Raw genomic sequence first — 20,334 nt, forward strand, 5'->3', positions numbered from 1 at the left:
ATGGAAAAGCTAACAGGAAACTGAGTTACCATTCTAAGAAACCTTGGTAATGGAAGGGCTGACAAAGATAAGTGAGCAGGGAACAGTATACTAGTTTACAAACAAGGCAATTTTCATTTAAACAGCATTTCAGATTTGCAAGTAAGAGACATGGACATACTGGAGCAAATCCAGTGAAGGGCCATAAGGATGGTTAAGAGACTGGAACATCTCACCTGTGAGGAAAGGCTGAGTGAGCTGGGATTGTTAAGCCTAAAGAAAAGAAGGCTTGGGAATAGTATCAATGCATATAAGTACCTGAAGGGAGGATGCAGTGAGGTCAGAACCAGGCTCTTGTCAGTGCTGCCCAGTGACAGGAAAAGAGGCAGCGGGCACAAGCTGAAGCACAAGAGGCTCTGTCTGAACATCAGAAAGCACTTGTGTACTGTATAGGTGCCAGAGCACTGGCATGGATTGCCCAGAAAGGCTGTGGAGACTCCATCCACGGAGGTTTACAAAAGTCACCTGGATGTGGTCCTGGCCAGGCTGCTTTGGGTGTCCGTGCTTGAGCAGAGGTTGGACCAGATGGACCCAGAGGTCCCTTCAAACCTCGGCCATTCTGGGATTTCAAAGTTAAATGAGCTTGTTCAATTTTAATACTGCCAAATGCAATGCTGCTTACCTGAGATCATGGGTCACATACTGAGCAATTCATTTCTGATGAAAATTCTTCTGTGACCAACAGTGACTTTCAGCAGTCACCCCAGGTAACACATGGGAACGGCTGGGGAAACTGTTAGTAAACAGAAAGCTGCTTTTGCTTCTACGCTGTAACAGAACCCATGAGAGTAATGCAGAGAAGTCCTGAGTGGGGAGGAGTCTAGAAAGCTACAATAATCAAGTCTGGGAAAATCTGCTGGAGAGCAGTGAATTTAAGCCCAGAAGCAGCCAGTGCAGAACATAATAGTGGTTTGTACCTATATGGAAATGTTCCCCTTGCTGCTACAAATAACTATAAAACTATGCAACTATGGAAATTAAACCTAAGCAAGTTTAAACTGTAAAAGGCAAAATGTTAGCGCAGAACTGGGAAGCGAAGGGGCAGAGAGGTCATACATTCCCCATTTAAGAGAATGGTGGTTTAAGAGTGAGCATCTAAAATTTTATGCTGTAGCTTTCCAAACTTCAGCCCACTGCTGCTGTGATACACATCTGCATGTGGTGCCTTGGAGACCACGCTTCCAGCGAAGGCCTGCAGTACATCTGTGTAGTGGGGAGTTAGCTGTCTCTGCATTAAGTCAGAAATGGCCACAAGAATCTCATCTCGAACCTGAGTTAAAACAAGAAACAAAACCTTTTGGGCAGACTGGTCAGAAACAACTTGTTTTTTCAAAAACTTGATGGGACTCTTTGAAGGCCACACTTAAACGCTTAGAATAACTGCCTTTGGAATACACACTGCTCCTTTTATCTTGACACAAAACTAACTTGCTACAAAAAGCTTTTAATTTTTTGAAGCCTACATTTTTCTCAACACTCAGAAGTTGTTTTAACTTCTCATTCTCCACAAAGAATTGACTTCCAGAGGCCTCAGTCTCTTTGGAAAATGCCAGTAGATCTGGCAAGAAACTGTTTGGCTCCATCTTACCTTCTTCATATCCTCTTTTGTTCTTCGAGCTGATCTCTCACTTTTATTCTTACCTCCATTGTCATACCAAGCTGACTTTGCTCTTTGCAGCAGTTGCTATTACTCTCCAATGTATGTTTTGCTTGGCCAACAGAGGTGTTGTTTTGCTGTGCAAACTACAGCTGAGGCTATAGATCCCCGATCACTGTGTAAGACCACAGAACCCACATCCAAGTGATCGCTGATGCCACAGACAAGCAAAAAGTCTCAAACACCAAAGGAAAAGCTATTGGTTTATATATATATAGATAGATAGATATATACTGTGTTTACAGAGTCAACAAGTTAAATGGAATATTCATAAGAGCATTAACAATAAAAATACAATCTGTGTGTAGCCAAGTACAGACTTAAAATGGTAAAACAGGAAGAAGGATCTCACCAAAAGTACAAATATACAGTACAAATTGATTTATTTAAAACAGTTACAAAAAAAGCACAACAAAATAGAGATTATCCTTAGAATTATTAATGCTTTGTTAAAGATCAGGTAGGAGGAAAGGGGTGGGAGCAAGGTTGGAGAGGAGCACCTGACTAGTTCTAAGGCTTTAGATACAATGCGGTCGGTTACATGTTAATACAGCCATTACATAACTGGGATTATAGTTGAGGGATCAGCACTTATCTACAAAGACCTCCTTGTGTCAGGGCAGCCCAGCTGGTCCCCCAGTGCCACACATCTTTCTCTGCTTCATGTGGGCAGACCCTTCCCTGGCTCTGAGGTGCCACAAAGGCAGAAAGCAACCCAAATGCGCGTGGCGTGTTGGCAGGGTGGGGCAGCAGCAGCCTGGGACGTCGGGGCAAGCCCTGTCCTATGTGGACAGACATGAAGATCGTGGAGGAGTCAACCATCAGCATGTTAAGCCCTACATGGAACACATCCTGGGCCAAACTCTGTACAGAATGTGCATTCGTAGCCATCTGAGCAGCTTCTGCAAAGTTTCAGGCCCAAGACAGCCTGAAAGGCAAAGAGCAGTTGTGAGTGATGCTAGGGAAAGGCACATGTACTGCTATGGGCAGGAACTAGCATTTGGGCTACTCAAGCTGCTGCAGTTTTCATTTAAAATATTTTCTGAGTAATAAGGTTTGTTAGTTCTCTACTGGGGAAAGTGACTTCAAGTGTGGGGTGGGGACAGGAGGGTCGGGGACACTTAATGTGAAAAGTGCATTATACTTGTGCACCTGCTGGAAAGGAGAAGGGACCTCTGCAGCCTTCCTCCTTTCCAGACAGAGCTTCCTCTGCATAGTCTGGTAGTGATGAGTGCTCGTCACCTGGAGCAAATCTCACGTTCCTGGAGGAACAATGTACGCTTGGCCTGAAAGCAGGCCTGGCCTCTGCTGGGCAGCTGACCCAAGGAATGTTTCATGAGATGGAACAGATGGCTACAGACACCCATTATTGCATCCTTCAGACTCTTCCCACAACCTCCATGCAAGCTGGGTAAGACCAAGGCCAGGACATCTCCTCCTCCAGTTAGGACAGACCACAGATCTCCCTCCCTTCACAACAGCAGCAGGAAAACGGTTCTCTAGTAAGCCTGTCACATCTCTGCCTGGATAACCAGCTGATTCCAATCTCTTCCTGTCTTTCTCTCTCCTACCCCTGTAAGCCTAAGAAACTGATGCTTCCTCCACGGGTTCATTCACAGTCTTTCTGCCCACAGCAGAGCCTGTCTCACACTCCCTGTCTTGGGAGAGCCTGAACACAACACAACCACCACCGCAGCAGGTGAGCATTGCAGCCCAATCCAGTAAGGAAAGGTTCCAGTGACTACAACTACTGTTCAGAAGGGCTAGAGGGCCTCTTGTGTTCCCATCCTGACAACGGCTGCTGTAGCAAGCAGCCGAGATGACAAAATCCTTCATCTTAACACCCATCCATGAGACATACTCCCAGCTGTTGCTTCCAGAGAATAGAAGAGCTGGCAGCTGAAACACACTCAGCAGCAGGGAATCTGGATAGAAATCCCAAGGTCAAACGCACCCCAGTCTCCTCTGAAGAGCTCAGAACCATACTCAACAGGCACAGTCAGACTGGTGGCAGGAAAACACCATGGTGAGCACAGGCACAGCCCTCTAGCTGCCCAAAGTACAGAGCTATTCTCGCTTGGCAGCATCTTGCCTCACACACCAGCTCTTTCAGACTGCTGCCCAGTGCTGGAGGTCTACAAGCAGTAGGTACAGTGACATACAAGAGACAAGGCAGGCTCACCAAACTCTCGGTGACTTCTGCCTTTGAACAGGTGCTCAGGAGGTTCTGCACCATTCAGCTGTGCAAACACTCTGAGTATGCATCATCCCTTCTACATTCATTGGCTGTACTTAATGCAAGATCCCTTCCTCAGCTGCCTACCACAGTTCTGAGTTGCTCCGCATGCACCATGCAAAGAAGGGCAAGAGAACCCAGGCTGCTCTGCCGTCTGGTCTCAATGCAGACACCCTGAATTTCCTGAGCATGAGATACTAACCAGCATTAGTCAAGGCCATTGTGTAAGACTTCAAGGAATAGCAACAGTGAATCACACAAAGTGACAGCCAGGCACCAGGGCCCAGACAGGTCGTTTCACTGACAAACAGTGCCATGAAGACAACATCCTTCCCACAGGCCAAGGAGGCAGAACCTCCACGTGACAGCATCACCATGACTTTGTACAATTCCGAATGCAGCTGATGAGATCATAAGCTGTGTGTCATTGGAAGAAAGCTACGCACAACACAGGCAGCATCCTCACTCTGGAGAAACCCTGTGAGGCACAAACACTGAAGTCGTGAACAGAGCATATCTCAACTAAGGCGTGAAAATACATTGTTTTCCTGGTGCAGGCATTTCAAAGGCAATAGAAATGGCTAGCAATGTAGTAGGAAAACACATTGGTGGAAGAACCATTCAGGAGACTCTCTAGCTTGCCTAGCACCTGTGCAGAACATCCTCATCATGCAGCCAACTGAAGCCAAATGTTTAGAGAACACCCTTCTGGACGGCATTTGGACCAGCACTGCAAGCGAGCTGAGCGGGAAGATGGTGAGAGGAGCAGTGCGCTGCCATCGGAACGCCTGGCAGGAACCCTCAGCACAGTGAGAACAGGGAGACAGAAAATGGTACTCTAACATCAGGAGCAGCTCTCCGGGGATCCCCACACTGAAAAGAAACCCTCAAAAGCCTGGACCTAACACAGCCATGGGCACCGTAATACAAGGAATATTTAAACCCAAGCTAAGCCGGTGAAGACTCTTATTCTCAACAAAATAGTGACTTTTTTATTCTATCTAAGCAGTTACAGCCGGTGTCATATCACAGCACCAGAGAGGTTAAATTAGTGTAACTACAGGAACTTTCACCTAAATGGAGTGTTATTACCACCACAAAGTATTAATAAACACTTCTGTTAAATCTCACTGTGAAAAAGACTATTCTCAATTCCACAGAGGAACTCCAGAATGAAGCATCAGAACAACAGAAGAACACCCCAAAATGCCTTACAATGCTGTGGTATTTTTAGAGTCCCTAGCAGAAGATCTGTACTTTGCCTGCACATGCAAAAACACTTGTCTGTTGTCCACAGTTTATTCAGAAGACTGCCTGCAGGGAAGAACTAGCCATCTGTAAAGTTCTGCTTCTGATTTAATTACACAATAGTCTCGGTCTTCTTACAGTAGAAGGATGCATTTTCATTTTCACTTGAGAATGCTAAATATGTGTTACTCTAGCTTTCCAAAAACAAGAACAAAACAACATAAAAAAAACCCTAACCCCATTCACCTGTAGACTAAGCATAAAAGCCTTACGCCCAAGAGGTTTTTGTTTTTAAGGTTATTAACACAGGAAGGAAGATTAGATTTGGTGACATATTTAAATAATTTTGGTGACAATAAAAATATTTCATAGCAGGAAACTGAAGTCTCCCATTCTGTGTCCCATCTCAAGTGCTCAAGTTCTCTATCCACCTGCACCCAAATCCATCCTTTTGGTCCTTCCTCTTGAATTTATGTGATTCATGGAAATCTCTGTATGTTCTTTGCAAAAAGAGCAGTTGGATTCAGTGGAAGAGACATTAAACAGAACCATCAGAGAAGCATCTGCGTCCTGCCCTCAAGAGCTCCATTGGTGAACGGTCCTTTTAAAGTGCATGTGTGAAGAAAGGGGATAGTGGGAGTAGAGCCCCCTAAACTTCAAAGGAGACCCATCTCTTCCCATCAAGAGAAAGGAGGAATAAAATCTTCAGCAATTTTATCTACTACCTTAAGCGATGTCTGCCTTTCCCATCTCTCTACCTTCCTTGAATGCTTAGACCCTGCCCTGCAGGGAATCAGTTATTCAGAGAGGTGCAAGAAAGCCCAGCCTCTGGATGCTCTCATTGCAAGCTCATGAGCACATCCGTTCTCTACCCCAGCTGGCCTGTTGCTGCTTCCTGAGGCACTGGAGCCCCCCATATTCCCCAAGAGGAACTGGTCAGACACTGAACTGGAATAAATCCAGTTCTGCAGGGCAGAAAGCAGCCTTGCTGGTGAACCTGTCACAAAGTCTGTGCAATTTCTCCACCCGATGTAGGTAAGGCTCACCCACAGGGGATGCCCTAGCTCACAACCATAAAGGGATCATTTCCCTGCATTAGAACGCCCTTCAATAGACAGCTTGACCTCCTGGGGAATGAAAGAGGGACGGAGCAGAGAGTGACGCGGCTCCTCTGCCTGCACGCTGTATCTTTGGAAGCCTGGGGCTGTCCAGCTGTGCTGACTGCCAGTCTCAGGCTGAGAAGGTTCTTCACGAGAGCTCTGAGCTGCATTTTCCCTTTCTGTCTGGGTCTTCCTTTCAGCAGCTCTGTCAGATGGTTCTCTGGACCCCTGAGCAGTTATTTCAGATCTCTCCCTGGTGGATATTAACTGATCTGTGAAAGGGTAGTTAGCCTGAGAAGCAAAGTTGCCGTTCATGCTCTGTAAACTGATTGATATGCAGACATCACCCACCTGCAGCCTGTGACAGGTCAAAGCAAAGACCTGAGCAGTCCGCCCTGGGCTACAGGAGGACCAGCCCTGGCCATACACAAAGAAGGGATGCTCTGGGGGCACATCAATGCTTACTTTACTTTGTTGCTCCCCAACCACAAAATGCAATGTGACAAGCCCAGGCCACTGGCTGTCCTGAATATCCACCACAGTGCTCGAGTCAATCTTCAGGCCTCCGCTCACCTCTGCGCTGCGAACAAAGTCTTGAGTCTGCAAGTCCTCCACCCGCTTCAGCTCTCCTGTAGCCAGCTGGATGATGGCTCCTTTCATGAAGTGAGAGGGCAAGCGAGAGGAGCCGGGAGGCTGCAGCTGGGCCAGGTCCTTTTCAAGCATGCCTCCTTGAGCCTGCACAATTGGGCTCTGCCTCACCAGGGCTTCTGAAATGGAAGACCTAATGGGCTCAGAGCCAGCTGGAACCAGGACTGGCTTGCCGTTAGCTATCACCATTCCTTTGGTTAATTGTTTTTGTCTAACCATCTCTTCAGGGGATACAACGTATGGACTCCTGGACTGGTTCTTCTCAGCAGCACCCCTTTCCACTGCATTCCTCAAAATGTCCTTCGACTCCCCCTGCTGATTAGGGATATTATGGCAAAGGTTTAAAGGGCTTGGGTCATCTTTCCTCTGGGCTGACAGAACATGGTAATCCTGAGAGGCCAACGCCCCCACCACCCTCTGAACCTCCAGATCAGCGTCTGGCGTGCTTCTATGTGCTGGCACAGAAACCTCTGTTCTGAACGTCTGGTAACCTGAAAGAAACTGTCCATCAACAACACATCTCACTGCTGACCCTGGCAGACAGTCTTCAGCTTTACTGCTGGCAGAGTCCGCAGCCTCGCTGGTCCTCCTCACCACATTGTGCTCCAGATGTCTCTGTTCACCATTGGCGGCAGCTACCTCTGAACTCAGCTGACTGTCTTGCTGAGAAGAATCTGGGTTTCCACCTGCTGTAGGTGTCTCATATCCTGAATACCCAGATGGGAGGCGAGACATCTGATAATAAACAGGAATCCTACCTGGTGCGGTATCTAGTGGCTGGGTCCCAGCATGGTGCTGCATCTGGCCAGGAGAGACCGCAGAAGATTTGTTGAAGCTGTGGGTAGGAGAGGTAGTCTGGGGGGAAGGAGCAGCTTCTTCCGTGAAGAGAGAGGCATATGGCACAAAGTGGGGGACATGAGAGGCGGTGAGGTTGCTAGAAGGAGACAGGAGAGGACTAGGCAGGAAACCAGGAGGGACAGCATAGGGCACCGTGTAGTGCGAGCCGATGAACTGTAAGGACGTCGGAGGGATCTGCGCATAATGGATGGGAGGGTACGGCACCCCCGGGTGCTGGATTATTGGCGAGGTCACATTGAAGGTGGGAGTCAGGGGGCTCACGTTCACCACGGGATGCAGGCCCGTAGGGGAGAAGGTGGCAGGCGGCATTGCCACTTTATAGAGCATCCCGTACTGGTCCACCGTCAGCCCCGCTACCGCCTCTGCCGCCTCCCCCGGGCCATAGCGTAGAGCCACAGCGCTCGACCCAACTGTCCGGGCCCACTCGGGGCCCTCGGTCGAAGCCGGGGCACCCCCCGCCCGTCCCGCCTCCGTGCCGGCGCTGGCGGCGGGAAGGTCCCGCTTCTTTGGCGGGAGGCACTCCTGGCTCCGCTCGTGGCCCGCTCTCATGGTGCCCCACGGTGTCCCGGCAGCCCCGGCCGCGACGCTCGTTCATGGGGGCACCCGAAGGGGCTGCCGCACGCCGGCTCCCGGATCCCCACCGCCGGCCGCCGCCTCACCTGCACCGGGAACAGAGGGAGCCGTGAGCCCCGGACCCGCCGCCGAACCGGGACCGAGCCACCGGCACGGAACGAGCCTCGCAGCCCCGCGCCGAGACGGCGAGAACCGCCGGGCCGGGCCAGACCCCGCCCCGCAGCTCCAGCCCCGGGGACAGAGGGCGCCCGAGCTCGGCCGCGCCCCGCCCCGCCCCGCCCTGCCCTGCCCGGCCCGGCCCGGCCGGCCTCGAGACGCCGCAGCCACGCCCCACCTCCGTAGGCCCGCCCGGCGCCCGCCGCGGCCCGCGGCTCACCCGCCATCGCCCGGCTCCTCCTCCGCGACCCCCATCGGCCCCACCGCCGCCCGCGGCCGCCTCCGGCCCGGCCCCTCCCCGCGCTGCTGCGCGCGGTGATGACGCACGGCCCCGCGCGCCGGAAGCGCCTCACGGGCCGCCGGGGGGAGTGGCGGTGACGCCGAGGGGCGCCCGCAGCGCCGGTTGCCGCGGCGACCTCAGGGCTGCGCGACCCGCGGCTTTCGGAAGGAGAAGACCGGGCGCCGGCCGAGAGAACGGGGGCGGACCGCCGCCGGAGGCCGCTCCGCCGCGGGAGAGAGCGCGGCCGGCTCCGAGCGGCCCGGGGGCGGGTGAGGCGCCCGTTCGGAGAAGCGCCGTCCCAGGAGCACGGCGCGCGGCTGACCCCGGTGCGGGCGGTTCGAATCGCGGCTCGGGGCGGTTCACGCGCTGAGCGCCGCTCCGGGATTCGCCGCCGCCCTCCCCGGCCCTTCCCTTCCCCACCCCGCGCTCGGGCGGGCGCCGCTCCCGGTGCTACCTCAGCTCCCGTTCGTCGTTTCGTGGCATTCACTGACTTTTATGGTGACAAAAGATCCGAGGGCGCGTGGGAAAGAGCCGGGCCGAAGCGAGGGGTCCCTCGACATCCCGCTCTCGTTGCCGTGCGCTGAACCCCCCCAGCGCCGCAGCGTTCCACTCCCCGCAGCCCCCGGCGCGCGCCGTGCAGTCGGTGCGGTTGATTCCCCCCCTTCCCCACAAACTGTAAAACAAAAACAAAAAAAAAAAAAAAAAAAAAAAAAAAAAGAAGCAACCGGGGACGTGGGGACGTTCGGCTGTCGCACGGCCCCTCCTGTTGGCAGAACGGGCGGCAGAGCGATTTGCCCGCGGCACATGGGGAATGCCGGACCGTGCTTTTAACGTGACCGCCACCGTAAGGAGGGCGTACGCGGGTCCCGCCGCGTCCCGTCCTCTCAGAGCGATCCGCCCGTACGTAAAGTTCGCACCTTCCGAACGTACTATTATGCGGCACGCGCCCCGGCCGCGGCAGCGCCTGCCTTAAGCCCCGCCCCGCCCCGGGGCCGCCTCCTTCCCGCCGCACCGCGGAACGCAGCTTGCGAGCGCGCCGCCCGCACGGCCGCACCACGGGGCAGCGCTCCGCGGGACCGCCCCGCGCGTGACGTCATCAGCGACTGCCACGGAGCGCTCGCTCCGCTCCTCGAGAGCCAACGCCGCGTGTGCTTCCGCCGGGAAAAATAGTGCGCGGGGCCTTTTCCACCTCGGCGCTGCCCATCTCGCTCCTTTTCGGCGCCGCCGCGGCAGAGGCTGCTCGGCCGCTCTCCGGGACCGACGCCGGCAGAGGTCGGGAGGCTGAGAGGAGCGTTCCGGCGCGCGGATCCCTCCGCCTGCGGTATCGGTGCTGAGGCCGAGCCGCCGCCATTTTGAATGCCTGGCTCCTGCTGCTGCCTCCGCTCCAGGGACCGGCCCGGTGAGTGGGGCCGCGGCGCTCGCCCGCTGCCCCCATCTGCCCGGCGCGCGCTGCACGCCCGTCCTCCCGCCGCCGCTCCGCTCTCCGGTACCACCCCTCCTCCCGGCGGCGGCTGGGCGGACTCTCGGTCGGCGCTGCCCGCGGCCCGCAGGATCCCTCGGCCCGGGACCGCGAGCCCCGCCGCGCCGCTCCCGGGGCGCCGCCCGCCGTACCTCCCAGCCCTCTGCCGGCTGCGGCCGCCCTCCCGCGGCTTCTCGCGCTCCGCCCGCCCTCGCTCGGTCGCGGCCGTTCCTGCTGCCTCCACTCGGTGCTCCGGGCCGTCAGCCTGCGCCGCCTCGGGGCTTTCGGAGGCGAAGGGGAGCGCTTCTCGCGGCCTCTGGGTCTCAGCGGCAAGCGCGGGCCGCTGCGCTGCACAGCTCCGTCGCTGGGCTCGGTAACGCCGCGCGGCGCTGCGTGGAGAACGTGGGAGTGCTGCGGGAGTTCCGCCGGGAGGGAACGGCCTCAGCTCGGCGGCTGAAAGGCGGCACGGGTGTTAGGATCCTTCTTGGAGCCTTCTCTCTTCCTCAGAAGCCCCGAGGCAAACCGTGATTGTTTTAACGGTAGGCGTTGGTTTGGAAGCTGGTGGATAGGACGGCTGTTTGTTTTGCGGTCCTATAAGAAGCGGCGTTTTCAGGGCTTCGTGGAGCGTTCGGTTTCGAAGGCTTGAACTCTGAATGGAAAAATAGGGAGTTAAGTGGAAGTGCTTTGGAAGGGCGTTTCACGTGCGGGACCGGAAGGGGCATTTGACACTCACCAGCTTAAGCAAAGCAGGATACACTTCACACTGCGTAGTACTCCATTCATCTGGTGTTTAAAATGACAGGTTGAAGATTTTTTTTTCCCTGTTCTGATTCTATGCAGTAGTGGAAATCTCGATCTTCTGCATGCTCGTTTGCTTTTCTTCCCCCTTTCTGTAAACTGTATTTTTTCCTCTATTTGCATTTTCCCTTTCTACCACCGAACTTTTTCCTGCTTGTACTCGATCTTCAAACAGTGCATTTCAGTGGATACCTGAGAGCTGAATGAAGGCAGGAGGCTTTGTTCGTCGGAGGCAGTGTGCAGTGAGAGCCCTCAGTTTGGCTGTGCTGGGAGGAGGAAAGGAACATACTTAAATTCCTGTGAGCTGACAACAGGAACGAAAGTCTGTTTGTGAGGGCATCCAGCTTTCCTGGCCCTGGTGCACAGGGTAGCTTTCAGGTTGCCTCCTTTTTTTTTTTTTTTTTTTTTTTTTTTTTTGATAGAAGGGCATTCTCTTTCCTTTCTTTGTTCCTGTGACTTCTAATCTGACCTTTTTTTCCAAAAGGCACTGTAATCAAAGCAGAGTTCTGCCGTACTTTTGTTGGCAGTGTCCTGGCCAATGAGTGAGAGTGAGAGGTAAACCTTCCCAATCTTGGTAGCGTCTTTGCAGACAGGAGTTTTGAATTAGCATCGCTGTAACCTGATGAGATCAGTAAGTTCATTTGTGGAATAAAAAGGGCTGTGAGCAGCAGAAAGGAGCTGAATCTGTCTGTTCTTAGACATGCAGACGGACTGCACAGCTTAAGGTTTGGAAAGTTGCCTTTCGAAGTATGAGGGCTAATACAATTCTTAATCACTTCTGAGGTTGATGGCATTCAGCATAGCATCTTGTGCCTCCCTTTACACGAATGTTTGCTCTTATTTTTGAATCGGTGATGTGCATCTTCAGGCCGTTTCAGTGATGAGCTGTTTTCTTTAATAAGAGGGTAAACTCTTCTGCCTGAAAGTGATGTTAATTTGATGTTAATTTGTTCTAGAGTATACTGGGATGTTCTTTGAGGAGAACGGTCTCTTCTATCATGATAGTTGTGTTAATTTATTGGATGATAATTCTGGCATCACTAAACAAATATATAATGGTGTTGCTCAGAAAAGAGCAGTGCAAGTGAATATCTGCTAATATTACTGATGTTGGAAGCATTTGCCTTGATCTGGCACTTTGGAGATGCTGTAGATAAAGTCCACAATGAGCATTTCTAGGTGGTAGTTACCTGGCGGTACAGCAGAGTTTGTTTTGATGCAGTGTAGGGGAAGGTGTGTGATTTAGTCACAAAGCAGTGGCACGCATGCTGCCTTGCCTGCACATTACTCTTGTGCTGCCGTTCTTGTTTTTTTTCAGTGTACCTGTACATGGGACCATCACATCCTCTGCGACTCTTTTTCAGCTCCTGTTTTTAGGCATGTTTTCCATACTTCTTTCCCTTCCCATGCCCCCCCAGTCTTTGTATAATGCAAAGTAATTCTGTTGCCTTGTATTATTATTCCCTGCCTCTACCCCCCCCCCCCCCCCCCCAACACACACAACTTAATTTCCTTCTGATATCCCAGCGTTACTTATTTTCCACTTATTAGTTCCCTGTGTTGTAGGAAATAGCTTTTTCTCGAGACACTCTACGTTCTCCTTTGAATGTTGTATGGTTGGCTGCTTTTTAGGAACTATTGTGTGTTGCCTTTGCCCTTAGTGATGATGGCGGTGCTGCTTGGTTAGGAGTGTGCTGTTTTCTGTATAAATACTGATAATGCTAAACAATATGCTAGTATCTCTTTCTTATTTTTTTTCTCAACAGGCTGATCTCTATTTGTAGTGTTTTATTTCTCTTTTTACTGCCGATGTGCCACTTTCTATTTCTTTTCATTTGTCTGATAGTAGTGTGAAGGCCCCTGGCAGTGTTGTGCAGTTGAGGACTTCGGTCTGTTCTGGTTAACCACTGCTGATTTTCCTTTTGTACAGGCCATCCAGACATATCTTCTGCTTTCTTTTTCTGTTCAGGAGGCTCGATCAGTTCTAATGAAGCAAGTAGGGGAATTCTGTTACTGATTGCAGTTGGAGTTGGGTCAGGTTTGAATTATGTAACTTCCCAAAAGTTGGGGTGCAGGGTGTTTTTTAAGGAGTGTGATTGCACGAGTTAGGGGTAGGGCAACTTAATTTGTATACTGTAGATCTCTTTGAAAATGTACACTTGTGTGTTCTTTGGCTGCTCTGTAGGATGAGCTGAGTTTGAAAATGCAACTCACAGGGAAATCTGTGAGCAGGGTTCTATCTTATGTGAAGGGGAAGCGTAGGCCGCACCCCCAGAGAGCCACACCATTCTGTGGGTAATTGGGAGCGCCACAGTGGGCTTTGTCTGTTGCCGCAGTTCAAGGAATTGAAAATTGATGTTCTCTCCTAAACAAGTTCTTAAGCAGTGACTTTCTGATAGCTTGTTTTTAAGCGTTCATTAATATAATGAAATACTAATTAAAAAAATTCTTTGGTTTTAGTAGTAAGACAAAGGCTAACATTTCTGAAGAGATTCCAGGGGAATAGATCTCAAGTTGGTTGCGTGTTCCAGGCTCACGGGTCTTGATGCTTAATTTTCCAATAGCTGAATGTAGGTTGACTGAAGCACTTGCATGTTTTATATGTGAGGTTTCAGTAGGGTCGTGTGCTCCTTGCAGGTATGTTAATTGATGACCAGCTGCCTTTGAATACTGTGGTATTCTAAAGTGGGTTTGTAGCGAGGTTCTGTACTTAAATATTTTGGGGATGATGGCCTCTTTAAGTAAAATCTTCAAACTTAAAGCAATACAAACATCTAATAAAGGACTGCAAGTGAGGAGGAAGTACCTGGTTAGAAACATAATGTGTAATAAAAGGAAATGCTTTGGAATTACTGAGTTGGAGAGGGAGGAATTTAGGCACCAATTGTCCAACCACGGGAGCTAATCTGAGTTAGATATCTCTTTTTTGTGTAGCTGGCTATCAGGAGGAGAGCTTCTTAAAGCATAAGGCCTTCAAACTGATTAAGTATGAAAAAAATCTGTTGTTTCTACTGTTAGATTCTTGTCAGGTACTCAGGGATAATCCCTGATTTCTGGAGTGTATGTAGCAAAGAAATAGCCATGGAGTGCTGCTGTAAACAAAATGAGGAAAGAGGTTGTATGGGAACTGTTGAGTCATGGCCTGAACCACTGATTGAGCACCTGGGAAAGGACCCGGTTAGCTCTGAGAGCACAGGTGAAGGCAGTTAGCTTGTGTGACTGGAAGGGGTGGAGCCTGGCTGCACCTCTCAGACCCCATTTAAGGACTGACTGCCGCTGTGGAATGATCTCTTCCTGGAGATCTCTCCTTAGTGGAGCTTTTTCCTGCTAACCTGGAATCTTCTGATATAGGCAAGAAATCTTCTTCCCTTCCTTCATAGCACTTTTCTATTGTGCTGATCCTCCTGTCATTACACCTCTGGTGAAACACCTTTTTCTGTCATATTGATCTGTCCAATTGCTACAGAGGTGACTGCTTTTAAAATTTGTGTTGCCATTTATGTTGGCACGGAAGGAACAAGAACGTATGTATGTTCTGTATGGAGGGAAAAGTGTTAATTAATCCTGAAAAACAAGGCTTGCTACTTTGAAAGAGGTTTTAAGCCAGGTAAAGTTAAACTTCAGGTAAAGTTAAACTTAAGGTGTGCTGTTCCTAGATGATATGGTTGTCATCTGTTAGGCATCTTGTGCGATGAAACACATCTCTGAAATGTGGAGTTCTGTACAAGTTTACTGTTAATGTCAGTTTGTTGTTCAATAGCTTTGTGGTTGTTACCTGAGACTGATTTTCTTAATATTTGAAATGGTTAATGGTTAATTTCAATATCCTGTCTGATGCTGAGACAGATTCTATAGTACGTTGCTTACTATGTCTTATAGCTCTGAATTCTTAATCCTATTCATATTTTGATTTTATGGTTCTTCAATATTCTTCTTGTTTTAGCTCTTGTCAGTAAACAGATGATTAATACATGGCCTCAGTTCCTTCCTCTAGTGAAGTCTGAATGCTTGTGTGTCAGATCCCAGTGGAATTCTGGTACCATTGGGTTTGGCTGCCTTGACAGGTCGTGGCACAGTCATGCTGCACCTTGTCCATCCTTCATTCATACTCTCAGGGTAATCAAAAGTACTTGTCAATAAATCATCTTCTAGAGCTTGATGGAGTCTTCTTTCATTCTCTTTGTGCCTTTTATCATGCTGCAACTTAATAAAAGAGTGCTGACTGCGTATCCATGGAGTCCGCGGGACCTCGTGCCTGTCTTGCTATTACTGCTTGTCATTGTTCTCAGTGAGTATAGTTTCGAGTTATGGAGTGCTTGGCAGCATGAATGTGGAAAAATGTTTGTTTCCCGTTGTTCTGTGTTGATTTGACTAAAGGGGGGGGGGGGGCGACACTTAGATGTGTTTTGTGATAGAAGCAAGAAAAGTAGAGTCATTGCAGTCTTTTTCATTTAGTAGAAGTTGTTGGGTTTTCTTTTCCTTAGCTGTACACCTGCAAATGCATACTGGTCTGTTGTATATCTGGTGAGGTAGTTGCTATCTTGTGTGAATTTGATATTTTATATCCTGGAGGAATCTATGCAGCCTTGTTGCCTCCATTCAAGCTCTTCTGATTGTTCTTCTGTTTTGGATTTTTTTCTACCAAGCCTTCAAAAAAGTGCTAATTGTATGGAGGAGTCATGTGACTTACTACCTGCAGGCCAGAGCATTGTGGATTTGATAGTTATCATCCCCAGCAGTCCCTGTAGGCTTGTTTTCTCCCAGTTTTGTAATTATTTACTCTTTAGATCTGTGTCATCACCATTGTGGTGCATCACCTGATAAGCCAGTGGTGTCAGAGCTGCCATTAAAGTTCCTGAGAGTAATGTAGCTCCTCCAAGTGCAGGTCAGCTAGCTTTAGTCTGGAGAATTGTCAAAATCTAAGCTATTTTCTCTTAGATCATTTTAACTTTTCCGAGACAGGAGGTGAAACATACTGCTTGGTCAGCATGAGGTCAGTATTGCTTTGTGTTGTAAGAGCTCTCAAATGGTTGTATTCAGGAGCTGTTTCTCTCAAATGGTTGAGAATGTGGGGTTGGAATGAGCACAGTATGGCTGAAAGGCTTCAAAGTGTAGGGGTGCTTTACCTCAAGAGCAGCCTGCACTCTTGAGGGCATTCCACAAAGTTTGTTTCAGGGGATGTGTGTGCTCTGGTGGCTTGCTTCTATCAGTGCAGTGAGAATCTCTTGGTAGTAAGAAAACCCTTCCTGATGGGGAGGAGGAGGAAGCGAACAATACATTTCATGGAAATTCTGCACTGAAAGGCTAAAAGAAAATGTGTTTGCATAAGAAAGTAGCTCAAGCTGCAAAGAATGCGAAGGGATTGTTCTTGCGAGGTGGAGACACCATTTTTTGTAGCTGGGGTTGTGCGAAACTTTTTTTTTTGTAGGAAGTATTGAAAGATGCGTTTAAAGAATGCTGGAAGATTTAATACTGCTTTTTTTTTTTAAGAGTATGGATGTGGAGTTGCAGCACGAAGGCAGAAGTTTGAGTGCTGGAAAATAAATCATGGCTGTATCTCTTCCCTTCCTGCTGTCTTCCTTGCTGGCAGTTCTGGTCGGGCAGGATACCTGTGAGAGGTACAGCTACTCTGGAAGAGTTTGCTCTGTGTTTACTGCCAGCATGCAGTGTATGTGTAATATATCACCCTTAGATGAAAAAAGCAGGAAGCTCCATAACTTGACCATTATCTGATGAAGACTCTTAGCTTTTAATCCTTTGCTTTCTGAATTGCTGGTTCCTTGTTTTACTGCCCATGTGATGTTTAGAGGAAAAGTTTCTGTAGTGTGATTTGTTGATTCTTTATGTAATCCATGCTTACGAATATCCCTACCCACTTGCTTCAGTGAATGGATTATGACAGTGAAATCTTACTGGATCTTCAGTATTGGCTTTTGTTTTTTTTGCCGCCTCAGTGAAGTAGGAAGTCCTGCCTTAACATTGGAGGATGCAGAATGAAGGTTCTTAGACTGCACTTCAAATGTATGGTAATTTCATTTGGTGCTGTTTCCACTGACTGAAGTGATTCAGGCTTTCTGCCTGTTTACTTTCTGTTGTCCAGGGCCAGATTTACTGGGACAAACAAAGCCCTCTATAGATATACCTACAGAATGTGAAGGGCTGGGAAAGCAGCGCTACCTACTGTAACAAATCACTGGAGTTAGTGTTCAGCAATGTATAAACCCTTGAAGTACAGTGTGAGAGCAGAAGGTCTTGTGATATCAAACCAAGTTAGTGCCAAACTTTAGTTTGTTTGCAGACTGTAAACATTTGCAGACAAACAATGCTACTGTTTAACTTGTAGTTGCTGCTGCCTCAGTTCTGAGGAGCAGAAGCTTGAGGTGATCTGTAACCCGATGGTTCTGCAATTACGAGTGACTTAGTGCAGGAGGCCATGCTTCACATCTTTCCTGCTCCATCTTGGCTCTCCCAGAGCTGTCTGTTCACACTGCCTTGTGCCTCAAAAGCTCAACTGTTCTGTTTGAGGGCATCTCATTTGTAGAGGAAGGTAACACGCTGGTTTTCAGATGTGCAGATGGCCTCATCTGGCATGCTGGGTCCCAGAGATGCTGTCCGTAGAGCAATGGAAAGAGTGGAATCAATCTCCTCTTTCAGAGTGAGCCTACACATAAGTGATTGTTTTTAACAAGACGTGGTTATTAATGATGATGAAGTTACTGCCTACAGGCTGTGGTGCTATATGCCTGTGTCTGGTAACTGTTGAATGACGGCCTGAACCACTGATTGAGCACCTGGGGAGAGGACCCGGTCAGCCCTGGGAGCACAGGTGAATGCAGTTCACCTGAGTGACTAGAAAGGGTGGAGCCCAGCTGCACCTCTCTTAGACCTCACTGAAGGTCTGACTGCCACTTGGGAAGGATCTCTTGTTGGAGATCCCTCCTTGGTGGAGTCTTTCCTGTGAACCTCGATCTTTGGAGATGGGCGAGCACTGTTATTTTACCTTTGAAGTACCAGCCTATCTGCTCTGGTCCCTTTGTTGTTATGCTCCGGTATTGCCCTTCCACTGTGTTAATCTTTCCCATTGTAACAGCCTGCAGTGTTTTTATTTTAGTTCAGTTTCTTCCCTGTTTTCCAACAAAAGCATAGCTTATCAAATGCAGTTCAAAAGCGTGTTTGAAGGGGAAGGGGTGTGGGGTGTGGACTAGGCTTAAAAATTCTGGGCCTTAAGTGGGCTGTTTTGGTGTTTGTCAGACTGCTACATAAACGGAGCACTTTGTAGTGGCCGCATACCCAGAGGGACTGTTAAAAGTCCCCGGGGAAGTAAGAGGAGGGACTCTTCCTTTTTTTTTTTTTTTTTTTACAAATAAGTACTATAGCACAGCTGTGTTTTAAATGCTGTTTCTGAGGCTTTCTTTCCACCCATCCTTCAGGAAGGACACAGGAGAATTGCGGACCATACGGACAAGGCAATAAACATAACCAGTCATGGAATGACTCAGATATGGGGCAGCAAGTCTCAAATTGAAAAGACGGGGGGGGGGTTACCATGGAAGTGTGTAAAATCATGAGCTCCTTAGCATTATTAACTAGATAATTTGTTATCTCCATAGAATTATTGGGAGCATCAACTGCAACAAGTACTTGAAACTGTAGAACAAATGAATGAACTTTCTTTCCATGTGTTGTGCTTGGAACTCAAGTTGTGACTTGCAGAATATTTTTGATTCTAGAAGTTCACCTGGATTCAAAATAAAAACAGATTTTTTTTAATTTTTATTTTTTGTAGGCCTTGACATTGTCTTTTTGCTTTAGTAGTTCTTGTACTGCAAATTGTTGAAGTCTGCAATAGAACAGAAGTGTTCGTCTGCATGCTGACCTGCCTCTTCCAGTCTTCCACGGGCTTCTGCTGCTGTGGGAAGCAGGATACCAAATGGAGTGAGCTTTGATCAGACCTGGTAGGGCCACTGTGTTTCTGATCTGCTTTCTGTCTGTGCCCATTTAGGATGCTGAATAGTTGGTAGATGGTGTTCTTCCTGTCAAAGAACAATGTGAGTTGAAGACTGCTACAGAAGTGAGGGGCCAACTTGAATTAAGAGGAACTTTTATAGAAGCCTCGGAGACCTCTACCAGTGTGGCACATCAAATAGAAAGCTAAAACTAAACAGGTGTTGTTATAAGGTTTTGTAGAATTTTGAGAGGTGGCATCCTACGTGATTTCAGAATAACTTCTGAAGTAGACAGACCTCATCCTGAAATTTTTATACGTATTCATCTCCAAAGATATGCTCCTGAAGACAGGTTGTTGCGATGTATAGTGGGCTGTGATTGTCAGTATGTTACCCAGTCTGCAGTGCCATCTTGCACTTATGTTTATTGCTTTGTGCTAATTACTACAGAGTAAAGCAGTGCATCCAGACAACAGCTGCCAACAAGCTAGCACATACTACATAGGAACTCTAGCTTACTTTGCAGTAACTCTTGCATAGTTACCTTAATTTTACAAGGCATTTAAAACTGTTTTCATTTTCTTAGTGTTTTTTTTCTTTTTTTAATAGTTCGATCTTAGTTTCTCATTCTGAAGTTTCCCATGCAAAGTGTTGAGCAGAGGTTTTTTGCATGGTAGTGAAAAAGTGTTTAACTTGGGATAGGAGAAGTATTTTGTTATGGATGTAAATAGGGGGAAATGCTGTGACAAATGGATAGAACTAAGTTCCCTTTAGTTTGAGAACCTTTGGGGCTCTGAGGCTTCTGGCTGGCTTCCTGGTAGTGCTGGTGGTTCTTCTGTTTTGAGCATATATATTTTGTTGCAGTATTGAAAATCATTTTCCAATTTTTCCAAATTTTCAAGAATAATTATTTGTTCCTTCAAGATGAGTGCTTTAGCACCTGGACTCTTGGCGGGTGGCATACAGTAGGTGTGTACCAAAGTGTAGCTCCAGGTGCTTAGCAGGGTTTTCATGTTCTGTTTGTCATAATGCTACAGCCTTATCTTGCTGTTGAAAGATTATGCCTCTGCCACTATCAGAGCACTGTTAGTTAAGTGCAGTATTCTGTGTTAAGGGTTTAAACATTCCCATCTAATTGAAGATTTCTGTGTGCATATGGATGTGATGCTGTGTGAGGAAGATCTTTTCAGTGGATTTTCAAAACCTTTGAGACAGTACAATTCATATTAAAAGAATGTGATTACAGTATTCAAAGGCCTTTTGTATCACAAGTTCAAATGCTATCCTGGAGGCAGCCTTCTTACTTCCCCTTCACCATTCCTATGCTTGTTAGTAT

General features: G+C 48.5%; 2 protein-coding genes across 6 annotated transcripts in view; one reads left to right on the forward strand and one right to left on the reverse strand.

The window, feature by feature from the left end:
- Positions 1–1,886: 1,886 nt before the first annotated feature.
- On the reverse strand, positions 1,887–8,860 carry ATXN1L (ataxin 1 like). The gene is made up of 2 exons (XM_015292701.4): positions 8,736–8,860; positions 1,887–8,445 (listed from the first exon to the last, which is right to left on the reverse strand). The coding sequence occupies exon 2, from the start codon at positions 8,333–8,335 to the stop codon at positions 6,263–6,265; it is 2,073 nt and encodes a 690-aa protein (XP_015148187.1). The 5' UTR covers positions 8,336–8,445; positions 8,736–8,860; the 3' UTR covers positions 1,887–6,262.
- A 28-nt stretch (positions 8,861–8,888) lies between these two features.
- Positions 8,889–20,334, forward strand: part of AP1G1 (adaptor related protein complex 1 gamma 1 subunit) — a 43,004-nt gene continuing 31,558 nt past the window's right edge. Inside the window, exon 1 of one of the 5 annotated variants that reach the window (XM_046899523.1) lies at positions 8,889–9,121. The gene's annotated coding sequence lies outside the window, so the exon portion shown is untranslated. Of the gene's footprint in view, positions 9,122–10,127; positions 10,794–12,030; positions 19,008–20,334 lie in introns of those variants that run through there. The other 4 variants (XM_025154203.3, XM_015292600.4, NM_001006132.2 and 1 more) reach the window with 4 other exon arrangements.

The sequence above is a fragment of the Gallus gallus genome, chromosome 11 (genome assembly GCF_016699485.2).
Source record: "Gallus gallus isolate bGalGal1 chromosome 11, bGalGal1.mat.broiler.GRCg7b, whole genome shotgun sequence".
Lineage (NCBI taxonomy): Eukaryota > Metazoa > Chordata > Aves > Galliformes > Phasianidae > Gallus > Gallus gallus.

Coding starts and splice junctions, on each gene's coding strand:
- ATXN1L (XM_015292701.4), bottom strand. CDS start 8,335: ATGAGAGCGGGCCACGAGCGGAGCCAGGAGTGCCTCCCGCCAAAGAAG.